We start from the raw sequence: 20,947 nt of genomic DNA, 5'->3' as shown, positions 1-20,947 counted from the left end.
GTCTCTTCAACCTTATGTTCCTGACCATCAGGCAGTGTTTCATCTCTGGTCCTCCAAAGAAATGAAGAACAATTGATTAAACTAGTCACCCCATAGTCTTCTGTTCCTTAAGGAAAACCGCACCATGACTGTGACTCAAAAGACTTATTTGCATATCTTTTGTCATTTTTGTTACTTTTCCCATAAGACTGACTGATTCTTCTCTCTATCCCTTTGATAATATGGTGACCTAATCTGAGCTCAGAGCTTTAAAGATTTGTTTGATGAAGTAAAATAATGTCTTTGTGCTCTGCTTTTCAATGCCTCCTACTTTGACTTTCTGTTTTTGCTTGTTATTCAATTTTCGGAACAACCTTACTTATTTTCAGGGTGTCAGTAATGACCTGAAGAAATTTCTATTGTTGATTTATTTCTATAAGGGTGCTTTCCTGAACGTTGTCCTGTTTGTATGATGGCCTGTCTCCTCCCCCCGCCTCCCATTTGTCAGCTTGTCAGTAATGACCAGGTGGTACATACATGTCAAGAAAACTAATCACCTTCTAACAGGATTTGGAACGGAATTAATGCGGATCTTGTGCCCTTCCTGTTCCAACTTTAGCAGCCCAAGGTCTATGACTGCTTAGAGATTAGCTGGTTGGCAACTGCATCCCCTGGCACCTCAGGGTCTTGGTTCTCTCTTCAGGCCCTAGGCAGTGAATTTTGAGAGATTCAATACTCGAGTTCCTTGGAGACAGAGTTTGGGTATGTGGTTGAAACTGGCCAACCCGGGACGCCCAGTGAGGCAAAGGCATCTCCTATTTTGCAAGCGATGCCACTGGGTCACAATGCCGCGAAGTCATCGAGTTCCTCCTGCCAGACAAGTTTCTGCTTCTGGTCGCCTCTGAACCTCCGACACCCCGCGGTGTATCAAGCTGCGGCGGCCGCGGAGCCGTTCGAAGGGGTAGTGCTGAGTGCTGTCAGTATTGACCAGGCGTCTTCGAGTAGTTCTTTCAGCCCAGTTGCTCCGTGACGAGTCCACAAGTTCTCACGCCTCACTTCTAAGCAAGCTGCTCATCCCTCCTCCACCTCCCTGCTCCTCACCTTTGTTCCAGCCCGCACATCTTCTCAGCGCCGCCACCTGTGTGCTCGCAGAGACCCGGGCGGAGCCTCGGTCCGGACCCATGACGTCACCCCTCCGCGATGGAGGCGGGGCTGTGGGAACCGCAGTGCAGCGCAGAGGGGCGGGGTGGGGCGGGGCTTGCGGCGCGTGACCTGGCTGCGGGAGGCAGCAACCCAGAGAAAGGTGTAGGGGGGCCGGGACCTGCCGACTCCTGAGTCTGGGGGCGGGGCGGGGAGTGGCAGGGCCCGGGCGGCCGGAGCCCGGTGAAGCGCTAAAACGGGTCACGCTTCCTCCTTCCCTCCCCGTCCTTTCTTCTCCTCCCACCTGGGCCTCTGCTTGGGGACGCGCACCTGGCAACCAGCGGCCGCGCTCCGCCGCGCCCCCACCTTCTCCGCTCGGGCCGGGCGCCCCGAGCCTGCCCCGCACTCCGAGCTCGCCCCCGGCTCCCGCCCCTCTTCTCTCTACCGGCCCCGCGCTCGCAGGGGGCGGCCTCGAGCGCTCGCTCGTTGATGCCGTTTTGGGGGTGACCCGGCGCGGCAGGAGGCGGCGGCGGCGCCTCCACGGTGGGGGCGTGTTAGTGGCCGTGGCTTTGCGGGACGTCGGGTGTGTAGCTGCGGGGTGGCAGGGCGGCCAGCCGGCGAGTCCGCGCGTGCAGCTCGGGTTTCGGGACGCTGGAGGAGAGCGCCACGGCTGCGCGGGAGCGGGACATGTGGGAGCTCAGGCACCGGGGAGGCTGCCCCGGCCCCGTGGGAGCGGTGGCGCCGCCACCCCGCGAGGGAGAGGCGGCCGGCGGCGACCACGAAACCGAGAGCACCAGTGACAAAGTAAGTAGAGCCGCGAGAGGCGCACACCCGCGCCCCGGCTGGGTCCTGGCTGGGGCCGGGACACCTGGGAGGGAGGGTGGGGCCCCACTGAATGTCAGGTGAAGTTGCGGGCTGCGCCGCCCTCCCGGCCTGGCTTTGTTTCCTTCTCCCTCAAGTGGGACCCGGACCCTAGCGATGGTGCGTTTCCCAGTATGACCTCGACCGCTGCCAGGGTAGCTGGATGATTCAACTTGACTCTAATTTAGTTTCTGCCCATTCCAGTCCCCCTTCCCGGGATCTGGGGCCGACGCTAGAATCGGGATGGAGCCTGCCACCCTGAGAGCTGCAGCTTTCTAGTAGCTGCCACTTCACACCTTTTCTCGGGAGAGGAACACAGTTAGTAAGAACTAAACTTAAGTCATGCACCTTCGCTTCTAACATGTCATTGGATCCTGACGCTGGAGGCTTGGCTTCTCGCGCTCCCCCATCAGCACTTTCGTTTCCTCTATCCTTTTTCAGTATAATAGATTTTGGACGTTTGAGAGGCTCCTACACGTGACCCAGTTGTGACCCTCCACGGCCGACAGTGCAGCAGTAGATTTCATTTTACCTGACACGTTAATGCATGAGGACTTTTAAAATTCCCATTTCTGTAGATTGCCTTTGTAAGCAGATGTAATGCCACTATTCTTTTTAAAGGTAGAAGAAAGTCAAAGTGCAGCTTATTTGGTAATAAGTTTAGGAAATTGGGCCAGGCAATAGATTGTTTTATGAAATCTTCTGTTTATAAAATTCCATTTTATCTTAGAAACTCAAAGCACTTAAGCTATTCCTAGAAGCATTCTTTTTTGGAAGCAGGTATTGCAGTTTGAATTACAGAAGTGAAGTAGATTGCTCAAGGTCAAGTCAGTGGCCTTTTGGAACTAGAAACTGTTTCCTGATTCCCTTTTTTCTGGTTTGCACTGTTGCTGAGACTCACTCACTCATCAGAACTCAGAAGTTCTGATTTGGGGGAGGTTCCACCTGGAACTTGCTGTTGATGAACTTGAGGTCACCCCTTATAAAGCTCTGGCAGGAACATATCCCACAATATCATGAAATAATAAATTTAACAGTGATTTTAGGCATGAAACTTTAGAATCAATTGGAAGACAGATCCTATTTTTCCCCCTACCCTTGATAGGCAGGTGGAATACAATGAGTCTGTGATAGAACATATGTATCAAGGAATTATACAAAGTGTAACAGTTTCTAGCTTCTGAAGGTTGATGCTACAAAGCTAAAAAGAGTGGGCAAAGAATAGTTTTTGTGAAAACTGCCTTGGAAACTAGAACAAAAATAGAATTAATTAGGTTGGGGTTTGTTTTGTTTTAGCACTGATACAGTTTAGAATCAAGGAAATACCAGCTTCCCCATGTTCACTTCCTTAACTGGAACAAGCTTTTAATAAGAAAAAACATGTTCAAGGAAGCCATCCATAAAATAACTTTTGAATTAATTAGTTTCTTAACACCCTAATATATTTAAAATGGAAACTACTTCTCTGGTTTGATTTGACTCATTAGAACTGTTGTCTCTAGCTATCTGTGAGTGGGTTACCTCACTGCATATTTATTTATTTATTTATAGATGCCACACTATTGGTTTTCATTAATACATACCCAGCGGGATTTTTTTCCTGAGAGTAGGTGTTGCCATGTGTAACCTGTTCTGTTAAGATTTCTTAGACAAGGATGAGCATTTTCTAAACCATATCTAAAATATTGCATACTTTTAGAGTTTATTGCAAGGAACTTTTGACTTGGCAAGCTTTGTGTCACTGAACTCTATCCTCTGTATGTCCTTTCTTATCAGGGTGTATATTTGAATGCACCTGTATTTCCAGGTCAAGGACCATTATAAAATCGGTTTGCACATCGGAGGCTGGTTAATATTTGGTCCATTGAAATTCTTTTAAGTGCCTTCTCCATTCAAGTTGCAGTAAAGGCAAAACTCTTATGGAATTAATGAAAGAAGTGCAGGAAGTGTGTTATATTCTGCTGTTATGGTATACTCCTGTGCCATTTTGTAGTCTTTTCTTATAACGGCATTATTAACATGACCTTCTCATTGTTTAGGACCTGGAGACATACTGAGAGAAAGTTCTGTGGTCCAGAGAGTTGCTTAGAGGATATTCTCACTAGTATTTAGAAATGAGGAAGGGGCAGAGAACATGGAATTTAGCAAAAGATCTTTTATATTTTTATAATACTCATTCATTTAATTTCCCTCTCAATTTCTTTCTTTATTTTTATTTATGGCTGCATTGGGTCTTCGTTGCTGTGCACAGGCTTTCTCTAGTTGCGGCAAGTGGGGGCTACTCTTCGTTGTGGTGCACGAGGTTCTCATTGCAGTGGCTTCTTTTGTTGCGGAGCACGGGCTCTAGGCGCGTGGGCTTCAGTAGTTGCAGCACACGGGCTCAGTAGTTGTGGTACACGGGCTTAGTTGCTCTGTGGCATGTGGGGTCTTCCCGGACCAGGGCTCGAACCCGTGTCCCCTGCATTGGCAGACGGATTCTTAACCACTGTGCCATCAGGGAAGTCCCAGCAAAAGATCTTAAGAGAAGCCACGTTTTAGGCCGAGGAATGTGAGATGTAAAATATTGGTAGTAATTGTAGGAAGTGCCGGTGGAAGGGAGTACAGGATAGCAGCTAGAGAGGACTTGGAGGATCAAGTGAAAATATCCTTTTTCAAAGAAGGGAAGATAGGTATTCATATAAAGAAGTCAGTGGACTTCTGGTGGTGCAGTGGTTAAGAATCCGCCTGCCGATGCAGGGGATACGGGTTCAAGCCCTGGTCCGGGAAGAACCCACATGCCCCAGAGCATCTAAGCCCGCGCGCCACAACTACTGAGCCTGCGCTCTAGAGCCTGCAAGCCACAACTACTGAAGCCTGCGTGCTGCAACTACTGAAGCCCACGTGTCTAGAGCCTGTGCCCCACAACATAGGCAAGCCACCGCAATGAGAAGCTCGTGCACCTCAACTAGAGAAGGCCCGTGTGCAGCAAAGAAGACCCAACGCAGCCAAAGATAAAGAAAGAAAGAAAGAGAGAGAGGGAGGGAGGGAGAAAGAAAGAGAGGAAGGGAGGGAGAGAGGGAGGAAGAAAGGAGGAAGGAAGGAAGGAAGAAAGGAAGGAGGAAAGAAGTGGGAGTGCAGATGCTGATATGAGGGTGGGCAGTCCCTAGGAAAAAGAAAGTAGACATGGTGTGGAGAGTACAGGTGGTTAGAGTATTCAAGGAAGGGAAAGAAGGAATCGAGGTTAGATACAGAAACATTTTGAAAAGCAGAAGAGGAGAGATCAGTGTTTGATGCTTTAAATTTTCCCAGTAAAGTAGGGTCTGAGAAACACAGAGCTTCAAGAGATCTTAGAAACAATTTAGTTCAACCATACATATATACATATATATGTGTGTGAGTGTGTATATATATGTGTGTGTGTGTGTATTTTTAAATAATAAACTTGCCCTAGACTGTGTTTGTTATTGCCCGAAATGACCTTAAATGGGTAGCAGAGCTGGAACTAGAGCTCATCTCTGACTGGGACACCTTTGGAATGTCATTTTAGAGAGTGTGATGTAAGATGACCAAGAGGCAACTGGCAGAATTATCAAACTCAGTGAAGCTTCAGTTGAACTAAAATAACACAAATTTGTTATGTATTGAATTAGCATGGTTCTTAACTCAGTAGCAGTAGTAGTCATAATAGTTGATGCTTGTAGAGTGATTTAGAGAAAACAGTAATTTCACATCTTTCTTTTTTTGTTCCTCAGCTATATGGGTTAGGAATATTTCCCATTTAATAACTGAGAATAAGAAAGGCACTGGGAGTGATTGTGGTCGGGAATGCCAGGACAAGGATGCCAGAGAGGAGTGAGTGAGCCAGGGGGGCCAGGATTGAACACAGTTAGGGTAGGCAAGAAAGTGGACGGAAGCTCAAAGAGGGCTGTTGAAGCCCTGGATGGATTGAGAGAGATTGAGCAATTGAAGTGAAGCTAAGACCTAACTGACTGGACCGGAAGTGGGAGAGAAGGGGGTGCACAGGGAATCCGTGGCCAGTACAGGGAGCACAGGTGGAATAGTGCACTGGTCAGACGAGGACCCCATGTACTCATATGTGGGGATGCTACTCTGATACAGATTTGGGTTTGCGAAGTTGAGGGTGAAACAGTCTGGAGGTCAATTAACTTCTGTCCTTCCTCATTTGAGATGGGTGTAGTTTCTTTCAAAAATATTCTAATATTTAAAAAATAAATTTTTAATTTTGGAACTTGTATTTCCATAAATTCTTCACTTTGGTACACTTCACTGTGAGTTGTCTTGGTGTCACTTGAAGGTGTACTAAACATTTTCTATATTTTTTCCATCTAAATATAGGCCATTAATAAAATATGAATATGTAGATCTAGATGTCCAGAATAAAATGTAAGTTGGTATTCCCCAATTGTTCATCAATTGTTAGTCACTGTTATCACCCAAATAAGTTTCCATGTTGTCATTTGCAGCATATTCATTTTATTTAACAACAGTTTTTGAATGCTGGCTCCCCAGATATCACCAACCCACCAGTTGATAAGACAAAGTTGAGTTTATTGCTTCCTGTGGTGAGGAAAAACACCACCTCAATACTAAGCTTTGGCAGAGCTTGGAGGGGGAAGGGCAAGGTTGGATTTTATTGAGAATTAGAAGTTTGGTTTAAGGCAGGTCTTTCAATGCAGGGTCTTGATCAGGACTGGGTAAGGATCACAATGTAACAGTTTGGGATTGGTGGCAATTGCCAGGCAAGGATTTTGAGGCAAGGGATCAAAGAGTTTTAGGAGGAAACTTGTTCGTTGGTGCTTCCTATTAAAGGATTGATGTTTTTCAGAAGTTCTTGTGATGAACAGTTAGCTCCAGAGCAAGCATCTGGGAATAGTAAAGCTATGGTAATGAAGATGATTGGATTCTAAAGTCATGTTCATGGAGGCAGTAAGCTTTGTGGGGTGAAGGCATGTAGTTTCTTTCTCACATCTTTAAAATACATGGAAACAATGAAGAGACTGAGAGAAAATGCTGAAATGAGTAGTATAACCTACCATTCTTTCAAGTAAGACCTGTTTAGCTTCAAGATTTTTAAAAGGCCCCCTCCTTTTAGGCACAGAGCTCTGTGTCATTTGAGGGTTTCCTTTTGCTTGTTTGCAATTTTAATGCTGTACTAGGTACAGCATGGGATCAGTGTGAACCTCAAGGGACCTATAGTGGAGAAGCTGACCCTGATTGACTCACTTTTTATGGGACCAGGTGTAAAAGGGGTGGAAATTGTGATTGATTTAGTACGTTATCCTTTGTTTCATTCTAAACTGAGCTTACCTTCATTAGTTTAGAGACTTTGGAGCCATCATCTTGAATGGTCTGGAATCCCATGCCCTTGTTCTTCCTGCTTTCCATTCTCCAGTATTGAGAAGCACCTCAGTCCTCTTTCCTTGTCCGCTGGCTCCTGCGCACTCTTCAGGAGTCACCATAGCTACAAGTGACAAACACTAAAGTGACCATACTTACACTGTGCAGTTGGACATGTGCAACACTGATGAGTTCATCACTGCAGTAAAGATGATGAACAAACCCTGTCACCACTAAAAGTCTGCTCCTGCCCTTCTGTAATTCCCCTTCTACACCTTGATAACCACTGATCTGCTTTTTGGCACTATAGATGAGTATGTATTTTCTAGAATGTTATATAAGTGGAATTCTAAACATACGTGTATGCATATACGCATATGCATATGTATGTATACATATACGTACTATATGTACATTTTGTCTGGCTTCTTTTATTTGTTTATTTTTAATTTATTTTTTGGCTGCATTGGGTCTTCATTGCTATGCGCAGGCTTTCTCTAGTTGCAGTGAGCAGGGGCTACTCTTCATTGCAGTGTGGGGGCTTCTCATTGCGGTGGCTTCTCTTGTTGCGGAGCACGAGCTCTAGGCGCATGGGCTTCAGTAGTTGTGGCTTGTGGGCTCAGTAGTTGTGACTCGTGAGCTCTAGAGCACAGGCTCAGTAGTTGTGGTGCACGGGCTTTGCTGCTCCGTGGCATGTGGGATCTTCCTGCACCAGGGCTCGAACCTGTGTCCCCCGCGTTGGCAGGCGGATTCTTAACCACTGCCCCACCAGGTAAGTCCATGTCTGGCTTCTTTTTACTGAGCATAATTTTGAAATTCATCCATATTGTTGCATACTTCAATAGTTCATTTTTGTTGCCGAGTAGTATTCCACTGTATGGATGTAGCCCAATTCGTTTTTTTCAACATTTGAGTTGTTTCCAGTTTGGAGCTATTACAAATATAGCTGCCATGAACATTGTGTACAGTCTTTGTGTGGATATATACTTTCATTTATTTGGGGCAGATACCTAGGAATGAAATGACTATGTCATAGGGTGGATGTATTACTTAACTTTTTAAGAAACTGCCAAACTGCTTTCCAAAGTGGTTGTACCATTTCACACTTCCACCAGCAGTGTGTGAGAGGTCCAGTTTCAACACATCTTCTCTGAGACTTGGTATGTTCAGTTTTAAATTTTAGCTATGCTAGAAGATGTGTCATAGTATCTTACTGCGGTTTTGATTTGCATTTCCCTAGTAACTAAGATGTTGAACATTTCTTCATATGCTAATTTGCCATCTGTGTATTGCCTTTGGTGAGATGTCTGTTCAAATATTTTGCCCATGTATTTTAATTGAGTTGATTGTTTCCTTATTGAATTTTGAGAATTCTTTATGTGTTCTGGACACAAGACCTTTATTTGACATGTGATTTGCAAATATCTTTTCCCAGTCTATAGCTGTTTTTTCATTCTCTTAACACTGTCTTTTTTTTTTTTAATAATGATTTTGGAAATCTTCTAGGATTTACTATTTATTTATTTTTAAAATTTTATTTACTTATTTTTGGTTGTGTTGGGTCTTCATTGCTGCATGCGGGCTTTCTCTAGCTGCAGAGAGCGGGGGGCTACTCTTCGTTGCAGTGCACGGGCTTCTCATTGCGGTGGCTTCTCTTGTTGTGGAGCACGGGCTCTAGGCGTGCAGGCTTCAATAGTTGTGGCTCGCGGGCTCTAGAGCACAGGCTCAGTAGTTGTGGCACACGGGCCTAGTTGGTCTGCAGCATGTGGGATCTTCCCGGACCAGGGCTTGAACCCGTGTCCCCCGTGTTGGCAGGTGGATTCTTAACCACTGTGCCACCAGGGAAGCCCAACACTTTCTTTTGAAAAGCAGAAAATTTTAATTTTGAAGTACTTTTATTTATCAGTTTTTCTTATATAAATCATACTTGTTGTCATATTTAAGAAATCTTTGCCTAACCCTAGGTCCCAAAGATTTTATGGAATTTTTATATCTTTATGTAAATGTCTATGATTTGTTTTGAATTAATTTTTGTAAATGGTGTGAAGTACAGATCAAAGTTTTTTCTTCTTCCTTCCTTCCTTTCACATATGGATATTTAATTATTCCAGCATCATGTATTGAATTTACCTTTCAACTTTGTTGAAATCAGTTGGCCATAGAAATGTGGATTTATTTCTGGACTCTGTCTTCTGTTCCATTGACATTTTTTTTTCTTTTATGCCAGTACCGCAGTAACAACTTTATAATAACTTTTGAAAACAGGTAGTGTAAGTCCTTCAGTTTTAGTTCTTTTCCCCAGGTGGTTTTCGCTCTTCTAGGTCCTTTGCATTTTCATATAAATTTTAGAATCAGTCTGTACATTTCCACACACAAAAAAAGCCTAATGAGATGATTGCGGTTGCATTGAATTTGTAGATCACTTTGGAGGAAAATTGTCATTTTAATTTCCTTTCTGCATCCTGGCTACATTGCTTAGAGCTGTGTAAACTTGGGCACTTTACTTAACCTTTCTGAGCCTAAATTTTTTCAGTTACAAAAAGGATGTGATTACTTATCTGTAAGGTAATGTGAGGTATAAATAAATCAATATTTGTAAAGTACTTTTGCTCTTATTTTCTAAGTACATTTCACTGTAGGAATTAGATTTACAGGGTAATAAAGAAAATTTAATTTTTTCAACTTTCATCCACCATTTACCAGAAATACTTTCATTATCATTTTACATTTGGAAAAGAGTAGTCTTTCATAGTCAGAAGCCCTCATTTTATGTAAGTGCTACTGAGCTCCCAAGCAAGGTGACTTGGCCAAAATTACTCACCTAGCAAGAACAGTTGAGAACTATTTTAATCTTAAATGTTAGCATGAGCTGACAGACTCAGTTCATTCAACACATATTTACATAGTGCCTAATAAATGCCAGCCACTGCGCAAGGTCGTCTGCCAGCCTCTTGTGAGTCAAAAGTGAGGCCAATAGTATTTCTTCTTCTCACAAAGCTTATGAACTACTGGGGAGGGTTGTGGCACATCACCATTATTGCCAAGTGGACTTTGAGGTGGTGTGCTGAAAGTCCAATGGCTTTATTTTTTAAGGAAACCAAGGGCTGAGTTTCTTTAGGGTTAAGTGTTTTGCCTTTTGTCATAGTGCTAGTTAGAGATGGAATCAGTACTGTCAGCCCTCATATCCGTGGGTTGCAAATCCGTGGATTCAACCAACTGTGGATCAAGATATTTGAAAAAAAAAAAAAAATCCTAGACGGTTCCAACAAGCAAAACTTGAATTTTCTGCATACTCACAACTGTTTACATTGTACTTACAACTATTTACATTGTATTGGGTTTTATAAGTAATCTAGAGATGATTTAAAGTGTATGAGAGGATTGTGTAGGTTATATTCTCTGATATTTGTATCTGAGGGTGTCCAGGAACTATTCCCCACCCCCCTTCCCCTACTCCCACCAGGTACTGAGTGATCACTGTACCTGCAACTCCTGACTCCTAGTCTGGTGCTCTTTCTGCAACCTGGTCATGTGCCCTTATGGAGCCATTTCCATTAGTCACTGTCTCGACTACCACTCACACTAAGTCTGCAACGCTCTGGGTTACTGAAGGTGAAAAAAAAGAGAGCAAAGCAAAGAAAAAAATGTGATGTGTTCCATCATTCTAGATGTCAAAAACCTGCTGGCACATCCGACTAACAGCAGGTTCCCTGATGTTTTCAGGAGATGTCCTGTCTGGTGGTTTACTAGTCAACATCTCTCTTTGTTTAAGTTGCTGTGGGGCCAACTGACTCAGTGTCACAGTGGAAATGTGACATTTGTTTCATTTGTCATTTTTGGTATAATGTCACATTTAATTTTATAATTGTTTAGTAAGAAAGTTGTAGTTAGTAAACAAAAGTTTATTATTGCTTTATGAAAACTGATAATACAGCCTCAAGGCTAACATTTTATTTGTTAAGCCACTTAATGAGGAATTGGATTCGATAGTAATAATAGCTTACTATTTCATTGACTTAACTGAGTCCTTGGCATTATATTAAATGTTTCCATTTTATGGATAAAGGATCAGTTAGAAGGGGTGATGAAATTTGCCAAAACCTTGGTGCTAATAAAGCCTGAGTTTGGTTTGAGATTCCTAAACGTTTTGAATCCCTAGGCGCTTTCATTCCTAGTATCACTTCTGGCCCAAGATTCTGCTCAATGCTCCTTCTGCCTGTATTCACCTCCTGTGAATATTCTCTTCCCTCTGACCCAGTTCAGTCCCCTTCCCCCAATTCCCCCCTCAGTAAACCACTCTCCCAAAGCATTTGTGTGTGTAGCACTCTTTAATGAAGGTTGCTGCTAGGGGTGGGTATAGGAGATGGGAGGACATAGGAGTGGAGGCTGTTCCTTACAGCAGAATGAACAACTTCAAAACTGAGCATGAGGCAACTCTTTTCTTAAAATTCCTTAGCCACTCTATCCCTGGAGGTTCTACAGTGACCATCTGTGTGTAACGGCCCCAGCATACACACATAGTTCTTGTCCATGCACTCTTAGAAGTCAGTTTGGGTTTTAAATAACTTTATAAAAAATCACACCACCAGAGCAAATGCTTTTGATCATAGTTTACCTATAAGTAAAACAGCAATGATAGTGTCTGTTTGACCTGTTTCATTAGGATTGTCTCCTTTTTTGAAAAAACATATTTTTTTTTCTGTACCTTATATCCTTGTAGTTATTTACTTTATACACAGTAATTGGTACCTTTTATCCCCTACCCCTATCACGCCTGTCTCCCCTTCCCTCTCCCCCCTGGTAACCAGTAGTCTGTTCTCTATATCTGTGAGTCTGTTTCTGTTTTGTTAGCTTCGTGTTTTTTGTTTTGTTTTGTTTTTGTTTGTTTGTTTTAGAGTCCGCAGGTAATTGATAAGATGCACTGTTTGTCTTTCTCTGTTTGACTTATTTCACTAAGCATAATACACTCCAGGTCCATCCACGTTGTTACAAATGGCAAAATTTATTCTTTTTATGGTTGAGTAGCATTCCATTGTATATATATATATACACCACATCTTCTTTATCCATTCATTGGTTGATGACACCTAGCTTGCTTCCATATGTTGGCTATTGTAAATAATGCTGCTTTGAACATTGGGGTGCATGTATCTTTTTTAATTAGTGTTTTTGATTTTTTCAGATATATACCCAGAAGTGGAATTGCTGGATCATATGGTAGTTCTATTTTTAGTTTTTTCAGAAACCTCTGTACTGTTTCCACAGTGCCTACACCGATTTACAATCCCACCAACAGTGCACAGAGTTCCTTTTTCTCCATATCCTTGACAACATTTGTTATTTGTGGTCTTTTTGACGATAGTCATTCTGACAGGTGTGAGATGATATATCATTGTGGTTTTGATTTGCATTTCTATGATAATTAGTAATGTTGAGCACCTTTTCATGTGCCTTTTGGCCATTCCTATCTCTTCTTTGGAAAAATGTCTATACAGGTCTTCTGCCTATTTTTTGATTGAGTTGTTTAGATTTTTTGATACTGAGTTGTATGAGCTGTTTATATATTTTGGATATTAATCCCTTATCAGTCACAACATTTGCATATATTTTCTCTCATTCAGTAGGTTGTCTTTTTGTTTTGTTGATGGTTTTCACTGCTGTGCAAAAGTCTTTAAGTTTAATTAGGTCTCATTTATTTATTTTTGCTTTTATTTCCTTGCTTTAGGAAACTGATCCAAAAAAATACTGCTACAATTTATGTCAAAGAGTGTTCTGCCAGTGTTTTCTTATAGGATTTTTATGATTTCCAGTCTTACATTTAGGTCTTTAATCCATTTTGAGTTTATTTTTGAATATGGTATGAGAAAACGTTATAATTGCACTCTTTCACATGTAGCTGCCCAGTTTCCAGCACCAGTTATTGAAGAGACTGTTTTTTCTCCATTGTATATTCTTGCCTCCTTTGTCATAGATTAATTGACCATAAGTGCCTGGGTTTACTTCTAGGCTCTCTATTCTGTTCCATTGATCTATGTGTCTGTTCTTGTGCCAGTACTATACTGTTTTGATGACTGTGGCTTTGTAGTATAGTATGAAGTCAGGGAATGTGATGCTTCCAGCTCCATTCTTCTTTCTCAAGATTGTTTTGACTATTTGGGGTCTTTTGTGATTCCATACAAATTTTAAAATTATTTGTTCTACTTTTGTGAAAAATGCCATTGGTATTTTATTAGGGATTGCATTGAATCTGTAGATTGCCTTGGGTAGTATGGTCATTTTAACAATATTAGTCTTCCAAATTCATGAACATGGTATATCTTTCCATCTGTTTGTGTCGTCTTCAATTTCTTTCATCAGTGTCTTATGGTTTCCTGAGTACAGGTCTTTTATTTCCTTAGGAAAGTTTATTCCTAGGTATTTTATTCTTTTTGATGTGATTGTAAATGGGATAGTTTCCTCAATTTCTCTTTCTGGTAGTTCACTGTTAGTGTACAGAAATGCAATAGGTTTTTGTATATTAATTTTGTATTCTCCAACTTTATCATCATTGATGAGCCCTAGTAGTTTTTTAGTGGCATCCTTAGGGTCTTCTGTGTATAATATGTCAACTGCAAACAGTAACAGTTTTACTTCTTCCTTTCCAGTTTGGATTCCTTTTATTTCTTTTTCTTGTTTGATTGCTATGGCTAGGACTTCCAATACTGTGTTGAATAAAAGTGGCAAGAGTGGGCATCCTCACCCTGTTCCTGATCTTAGAGGAAACGCTTTCAGCTTTTCACTGTTAGGTATGATGTTAGCTGTGGGCTTATCATATATGGCCTGTATTATGTTGAGGTATGCTCCCTGTATACTTACTTTGTTGACAGTTTTTGTCATAAATGGGTGTTTTACATAAAAATTTTTGTCAAAAACTTTTTCTGCATCTATTGAGACAATCATATGATTTTTATTATTCAGTCTATTAATTTGTTGTTGTATCATGTTGATTGATTTGTGGATATTGAAAAATCCTTGCATCTGAGACAGATCCCACTTGATCATGGTGTATGATCTTTTAAATATATTGTTGGATTCAGTTTGCTAATATTTTGTTGAGGATTTCTGCATCTATGTTTATCAGTGATATTGACCTGTAATTTTCATTTTTTGTGATATCTTTCTCTGGATTTGGTATCAGGGTGATGCTGGTACCATAGAATGAGTTTGGAAGCATTCCTTCCTCTGCAAATTTTTGGAATAGTTTGAGAAAAATAGATGGTAACTCTTCCCTAAATGTTCGGTTAGAATTCACTTGTGAAGCCATCTGGTCCTGGACATTTTTGTTGGAGTTTTTTTCAAATAAATTTATTTATTTATTTATTTATTTTTGGCTGCATTGATTTCTTCAGTGAGCCATTGGTTGTTTAGTAGCATATTGTTTAGCCTTTTGTGTTTAGCCACGTGTTTGTGGTTTTTTGCATTTTTTTCTTGTAATTGAAATAGTGTTGTAGTCAGAAATGATGCTTGATATGATTTCAGTTTCCTTAAATTTATCAAGGCTTGTTTTGTGCCCTAACACGTGCAGCTTGTGATCTATCCTGGAGAATGTATTCTACGTGCACTTGAAAAGAATGTGTATTCTGCTGCTTTTGGATGGTATGTTCTATATATATCTATTAAATTCATTTGGCTTAATGTGTCATTTAAGGCCAGTGTTTCCTTATTGACTTTCTGTCTGAATGATCTGTCCATTAATATAAGTGGGGTGTTAAGGTCCCCTACTATTTTTGTGTTACTGTCAATTTCTCCCTTTATGTCTGTTAATATTTGCCTTATTTATTTAGGTGTTCCTATGTTGGGTGCATATGTATTTGCAATTGTTATATCTTCTTGATCACTTGATAATATCATTATGTAATATTCTTTGTCTCTTATAACAGTCTTTGTCTTAAAGTCTATTTTTGTCTGATATAATTATTACTTCCCTGGCTTTCTTTTGATTTCCATTTGCATGGAATACCTTTTTCCATCTCCTCACTTTTAGTCTTGTGTGTGTCTTTAGATCTGAAGTGAGTCTCTTATAGGCAGCATATATACAGGCCTTGTTTTTATATGCATTCTGTCACTTTGTGACTTTTGATTGGAGCATTTGGTCCATTTACATTGAAAGTAGTTATTGATATGTATGTTCTTGGTGCCATTTTTTAAATTGTTTTTGCAGTTCTTTTTTGTTCCTTTCTTCTTTTGTTGTCTCTTATGATTTGATGATTATCTTTAGTGTTATGTTTGGATTATTTCCTCTTTTTTTTGTGTGTGTCTATTTTTGATTTTTGGTTTCTAGTTATCATCAGGTTTATACATAGCAATCTGTATACATACATGATTGTCTTAAGTTGCGGATTTCTTAATTTCAAATACATTTTAACAACAGTGCATTTGTTCTCACCAACCCTTACAATGACTGTTTTCAACATTATATTTTACATCTTTTTGTTTTGTGTATTCCTTGACTCCTTATTACAGACATAGATGATTTTACTAGTTTTGTCTTTTAGCCTTCCTACTAGCTTTGTATGTAGTTGATTTACTACCTTTACTATATATTTGCCTTTACCAATGAGCTTTTTCCTTTGTAGTTTTCATGTTTCTAGTTGTGGCCTTTTCTTTTTCTCTTAGAGAAGTCCTTGTGACTTTTCTTGTAAAGATGATTTGGTGGTGTTGAACTCTTCTAGCTTTTGCTTGTCTGCAAAACTTTTCATCTCTTCATCAAATCTGAATGAAAGCCTTCCCAGGTAGAGTATTCCTGGTGCTAGGTTTTCCCCTTTCAACACTTTAAGTATATTGTGCCACTCCCTTCTGGCCTGCAGAGTTTGTGCTGAAAAGTCAGTTGATAAACTTATGGGAGTTCCTTTTTATATAACTTGTTGATTTTTACCTTGCTGCTTTTAATATTCTCTCTTTATCTTTAATTTTTGCCATTTTAATTATGATGTGTCTTGGTGTGTTCCTCTTTGGGTTGATCCTGTATGGGATGCCCTGTGCTTCCTGGACCTGTATGTTTGCTTCCTATTCCAGGTTAGGGAACTTTTCAGCTATTATGTCTGCCAATATGTTCTCTGCCCCTTTCTATTTCTCTTCTCCTTCTGGGACCTCTGTGATGCAAATATTAGTATGCCTGATGTTGAAGTGGAGCTCTCTTAAACTGTTCTCATTTCTTTTTGTTTGTTTTTCTTTTTTCTGTTCAGCTTCAGTGGTATCCACTATTCTGTCTTCCAGTTCACTGATCTGTTCCCTTGTATCATTTAATCTACTGTTGATTCCTTCTAGTGTATTTTTCATTACAGTTATTGTGTTCTTCATCTCTTTTTGGTTCTCCTTTATATCTTCTAACTCTTTGTTATGAACTTCTAACTTCTCACTCATCCATTCTTCTTCCAAGTTCTTTGATAGTCTTATGATCATTACCCTGAACTCTTTCTTGGGTAGATTGCCTATCTCCACTTCACTTAGCCTTCTTCCAGGGTTTTATCTTGTTTCTTCATTTGGAACATGTTCCTCTGTTGCCTCATTTTGCCTAATTTGCTGTTATTATTTCTATGTATCTGGTAGACTGGTTACATTTGACCTTGGAGAAGTGGCTCTTTGTAGGAGATGTCCTATCAGCACATTCCCCTCTGATCATCAGAGCTATATACTATAAGCATGCCCCCTATGTGGACTGCATGGCACCTTCTCTCATGGAGGGCTGTCTAATGGGGGTGGTCTGGTTGGCATGGCTGGCCCCTCGTCCAGTTGGTTGCTGGACCCTGCCATGTGCACAGGCTGCCAGCTGCTGTTTGGCAGGGCTGGGTCACAAGGTCACTGGGTGCAGAACCCCAGGGGGTCCCAGGGCTAGTGCTGGCTCACTGATGAGCAGAGCGAGATTCTGGGGTGGGAGGTTGTGGGGCCTAGGCATCAGAACTGGTGTCAGACTGCTATTGGGTGGGACTGGTTCCTGACATAGCTGGTGTGGAACCCAGGGTGTCCAGAAGCTTGTGTCAGCCCCCTGGTTAGTGGGGCCAGATCCAGGAGTGACTGGCTGAGGGGTGTCTCAGAGCTGGTGTTGTCCTGCTGGTGGGTGTGGCTGGCTTGTCCTGAGGCTAGAGGTGGCTCACTGGTGGGCAGGGCCTAAACCCATAGCATTTGGGGGCCAGTGCCTGCTCACTGGTGTGTGGAGCTGGGTTCCAGGGTCTCTGGCTGTAGGGCCATGGGGGTTCTGAGTCTAGTGCCTGGGCACCGGTGTATGGCGCCAGGTCCTGGGCCCTCTGGTGGACAGGGATGTGTCCAGGGGTGGCTGTGGGCTCAGAGGGGCTGCAAGTAACATGCTCAGCTACTTACTAGGCTTGACGTATCCCAGTACTGGTGCCTGTAGCCTGGTGGGTGGGGGTGGGGTGGGGTGGCAGACGGGGTCCCAAGGCTAGTAAGCTAGAAGGAGAATTCCAGATGGACATTTGCCAGCATCCAGCATCACTCGACAGCATCAGAATTCTAGATGGACACTTCTACATGGTAGAAGGAGCTCCCCAAGATGGCTGCCACCAGTGTCTGTTTCCCTGGGGCAAACTCCAGTTGTCTCCTGCCTCTACTTGAGACTTGCCAACATTAGCAGATGGATCTGATCCAGGCTCCCTTCAAATTACTGCCTCTGTCCTGGGTCCCAGAGTGTGAGAAGTTTTCTGTGCACTCTTTAAGAATGGAGCTTCTATTTCCCACAGCCTCTGGGTCTCCCAAAAGTAAGTCCACCGGCCTTCAAAGCCAAGTGTTCTGAGGGCTCGTTTTCCCCGTGTAAAACCCCCAGGCTGGGGAGCCTAATGTGTGGGGCTCAGACCCTTCACTCCTAGGGCAGAACCTCTGCAATTGTAATTATTCTTCTGTTTGTGGGTTGCCCACCTAGTGGTATGGCTCTTGACTATACCACAACACTGCCCCTCCTACCCATCTCCTGTGGTTCCTTCTTTGGATCTTTAGTTGTAGAAGATCTTTTCTGGTAGATTCTATCACTCTCATCAGTAGTTGTTCTGTTAATAGTTGTAAAGTTGGTGTGCCCATGAAAGGAGGTGAGCTCAAGGTTTTTGTACTCCACCGTCTTGGCCGTGATTGTCTCTTGAGGGTCTAATAAAATGATGGAAGTTTAAACACTTAAAAAAACTATATATGTGTGTGTGTGTATATATATATATATTCATACATATATATATGTGTGTATATCTATATATCTACATATCTATACCTATCTATCGATTGATACAGAGCAGGGCCCTGTGGGGCTCTTGGGCACAAAGACTTTCTGAGTCCCCCATTTCTTTGATTACAGGAAATAGCCTTCATTCAGCCTCCATGACTTTCCCTGAGTTCCAGTGAGCAGATTCAAGCAGTTGTTAATTAGGGAAGGGAAGGGATGTGAGACAAGAGAGAAACAGTCAAGAGACACAATAGTGCAGGCTTGGGGCAAGGTCCTGGTTCCCCATCAACGGATACACACAACCATACCTTTGAGCTGTTTTGCAGATACTGAAATCCCCTCCAGGTGGGAAGTGCTAACAAGTAATGATGGTATGCTTCCCACAAGCATGTAGACCCCAGACCAGTTGGAACCTGAAGGTTGATGATGCTGACTCCTACTTAGCTCACTGCCAACCAACCAATCAGAAGAATGTCCACAAGCTGATCACACCCCATTACTGTAAAACTTCTCACTACCCTCTCCAAGTTGGGACACACGGTTTTGAGGGCATTAGCCTGCTGTGGCCCTCTTTGCCTGGCAAAGCAATAAAGCTATTCTTTTCTACTTCACCCAAAACTCTGTCTCCAAGATTTAACTCGGTGTCGGGGTACAGAGGCCGGATTTGGCTTCAATTTTGGTGTGCAGCGTGGGACTGACTTAGGGACAGTCCCAGGTCGGGGTGGGGGGTCCCTTGGCTTGATTGGACGCTCCGAGGTTTTCTCCATGCCAGCCTCTTTAAAGAGAGCAGAAGGTTGGAGAATTCCTTTAGAGGCCAGATCGCCTGGGACTCTTGCCTGGAAAGGCCAAGCCCCAGTTTATCCTGTCCGCCATCCTGGCAGCTGGAACTCCAAGGCGGGAGTAGGGCAGAAGAGGGACCACCCTAGCAGCTGCCAAGGCCATCTCTGCCTTGAGGACATTCCTCTCTTCCTCCCCCCTCACTGCCCTGGACTTCCTACTCCAAGGAATTGTTTTGGGGAAGCAGAAAAGTAGCGTTTGGGATGTTACGACACCTCTGCCAGTGTTTTGGTAAGCCCCCTCAGCTTGCATGCTGAGGCCACTTGGTTCGGTCTGTTTGGCGAACCTCTGGTTCCCGTTTGGGGATTTTTCCATTAGGAAGATCCAAGGCCACCGGGTTAGTGGGAGTTGGAAGCCAGTTTGAGCCTTGGGCTGTTTGTTTCTTTTTGTGTGTGTGTGGCTTCTGTTTGGCGGCGAGGATTCTGGTTTTGCTTTCCATTTTGTGTGCGAGGCTGTTTAATTTGACTCAACGTGGGAAGCGCTTCTTCTTGTATTCCATCTGATAGCCCCCCGGGAAAATGTTGGCAGATTGGTCGACCTATAACTATGAATCTATGACTAAAAAGAATAAGGTTCTATTGTAATTCTGTTTGACCAAAGTATATTCTTAAAAGTGAGGAGAGGTGGCCTTTGCATGGTGGCCTAAATTATTATACTATTCTTCAGGTAGAATTGTTTTGTCACAGGAATGGAAAGGCTGGGAATTCTCTCCACTCCATCTGGGCTAGCCACTCTGGGCTCCCTGAGAGCCACCTCCGGGTTTGTTCTCTTTCAAGAACTGACCCAATCTTTTTGCAAGCCTTTCTCTGGGAATGGAAGTGGAATTTTTAAACTATACCTCCTCTGATATTCTGTCTGTGTGGCCGTAGTTTATCTGTTGTTTGTGTTTTTGTGGATATTGTTTTGGGGTAAGCCACTCAGGCTTGCACAGGATGGGAAAATTCTACCCAATCATTGCAAGCCATTTTGAGTTCTCAGTCTGGGAGTGGAAATGGAATCTTTGGGCTACACCTTGTCTGATCTTTTGTTTGTGGGACCGTGTTTGTTGTTTGTATGTATGTGTGTCAGTACTTATATTGACTGGTCGAGATGTCTTTGCTAAATAACAGGGCTCACATGAGACAATACCAGGGAATCCTTCCCTGTAGTGTCAGGCTTTGCCTGTGGCAGAATGCTGGTTGGGATTTTCCCTTTGGGACAAGCCTTGTTATGGGTAACCAGAGTTCTGTTCCATCTTGTAACCGCCCCCCGCCCCCCAGGGTATTGTTACAAAACTTGGAGAGACCACTGTGCCCAGACCCTCAGGAATACTTATCTTATCTAGACTATCTGTAGAAAAAAAAAAAAAAAGATGGGGGGCAGAGGGGGGAAGCCTTTTTAAAATCAAGTGGAAAAACTGAGATTCTGGTTGTCTTTATGTAAAAGTTAACTTGTAAATGAGCTCTATTTAATTCACTTAAAATTGAGCACTTACAAATTAAATCTAAATGTGTAGAAAATGACCAAGATAAATTTTGGGACCACATGATCTGGGGATTATTCAGTACTGAACTGATATTTGCTATTGAAGGTGGCTTAAGCTTGTTGGTTTGA

At 42.4% G+C, this 20,947-nt stretch overlaps 1 protein-coding gene across 3 annotated transcripts in view; it reads left to right on the top strand.

Annotated features, from left to right (window-relative positions):
* The first annotated feature begins 305 nt into the window (after nt 1-305).
* CDS1 (CDP-diacylglycerol synthase 1) overlaps nt 306-20,947 on the top strand; it is a 68,502-nt gene continuing 47,860 nt past the window's right edge. The window contains exon 1 of one of the 3 annotated variants that reach the window (XM_027095922.1): nt 306-1,923. In XM_027095922.1, coding sequence (XP_026951723.1) covers nt 1,807-1,923 — 117 coding nt within the window. In that variant the 5' untranslated portion in view covers nt 306-1,806. The remainder of the gene's footprint in view (nt 1,924-20,947) is intronic. The other 2 variants (XM_027095925.1, XM_027095923.1) reach the window with 2 other exon arrangements.

The sequence above is a fragment of the Aethalodelphis obliquidens genome, unplaced genomic scaffold (genome assembly GCF_003676395.1).
Source record: "Aethalodelphis obliquidens isolate GAN/ISIS:26980383/991018 unplaced genomic scaffold, ASM367639v1 scaffold95, whole genome shotgun sequence".
Taxonomy (NCBI): domain Eukaryota; kingdom Metazoa; phylum Chordata; class Mammalia; order Artiodactyla; family Delphinidae; genus Aethalodelphis; species Aethalodelphis obliquidens.
Note: the sequence above shows the minus strand (reverse complement) of the source record. Positions and strands in the feature narration are given on the sequence as shown.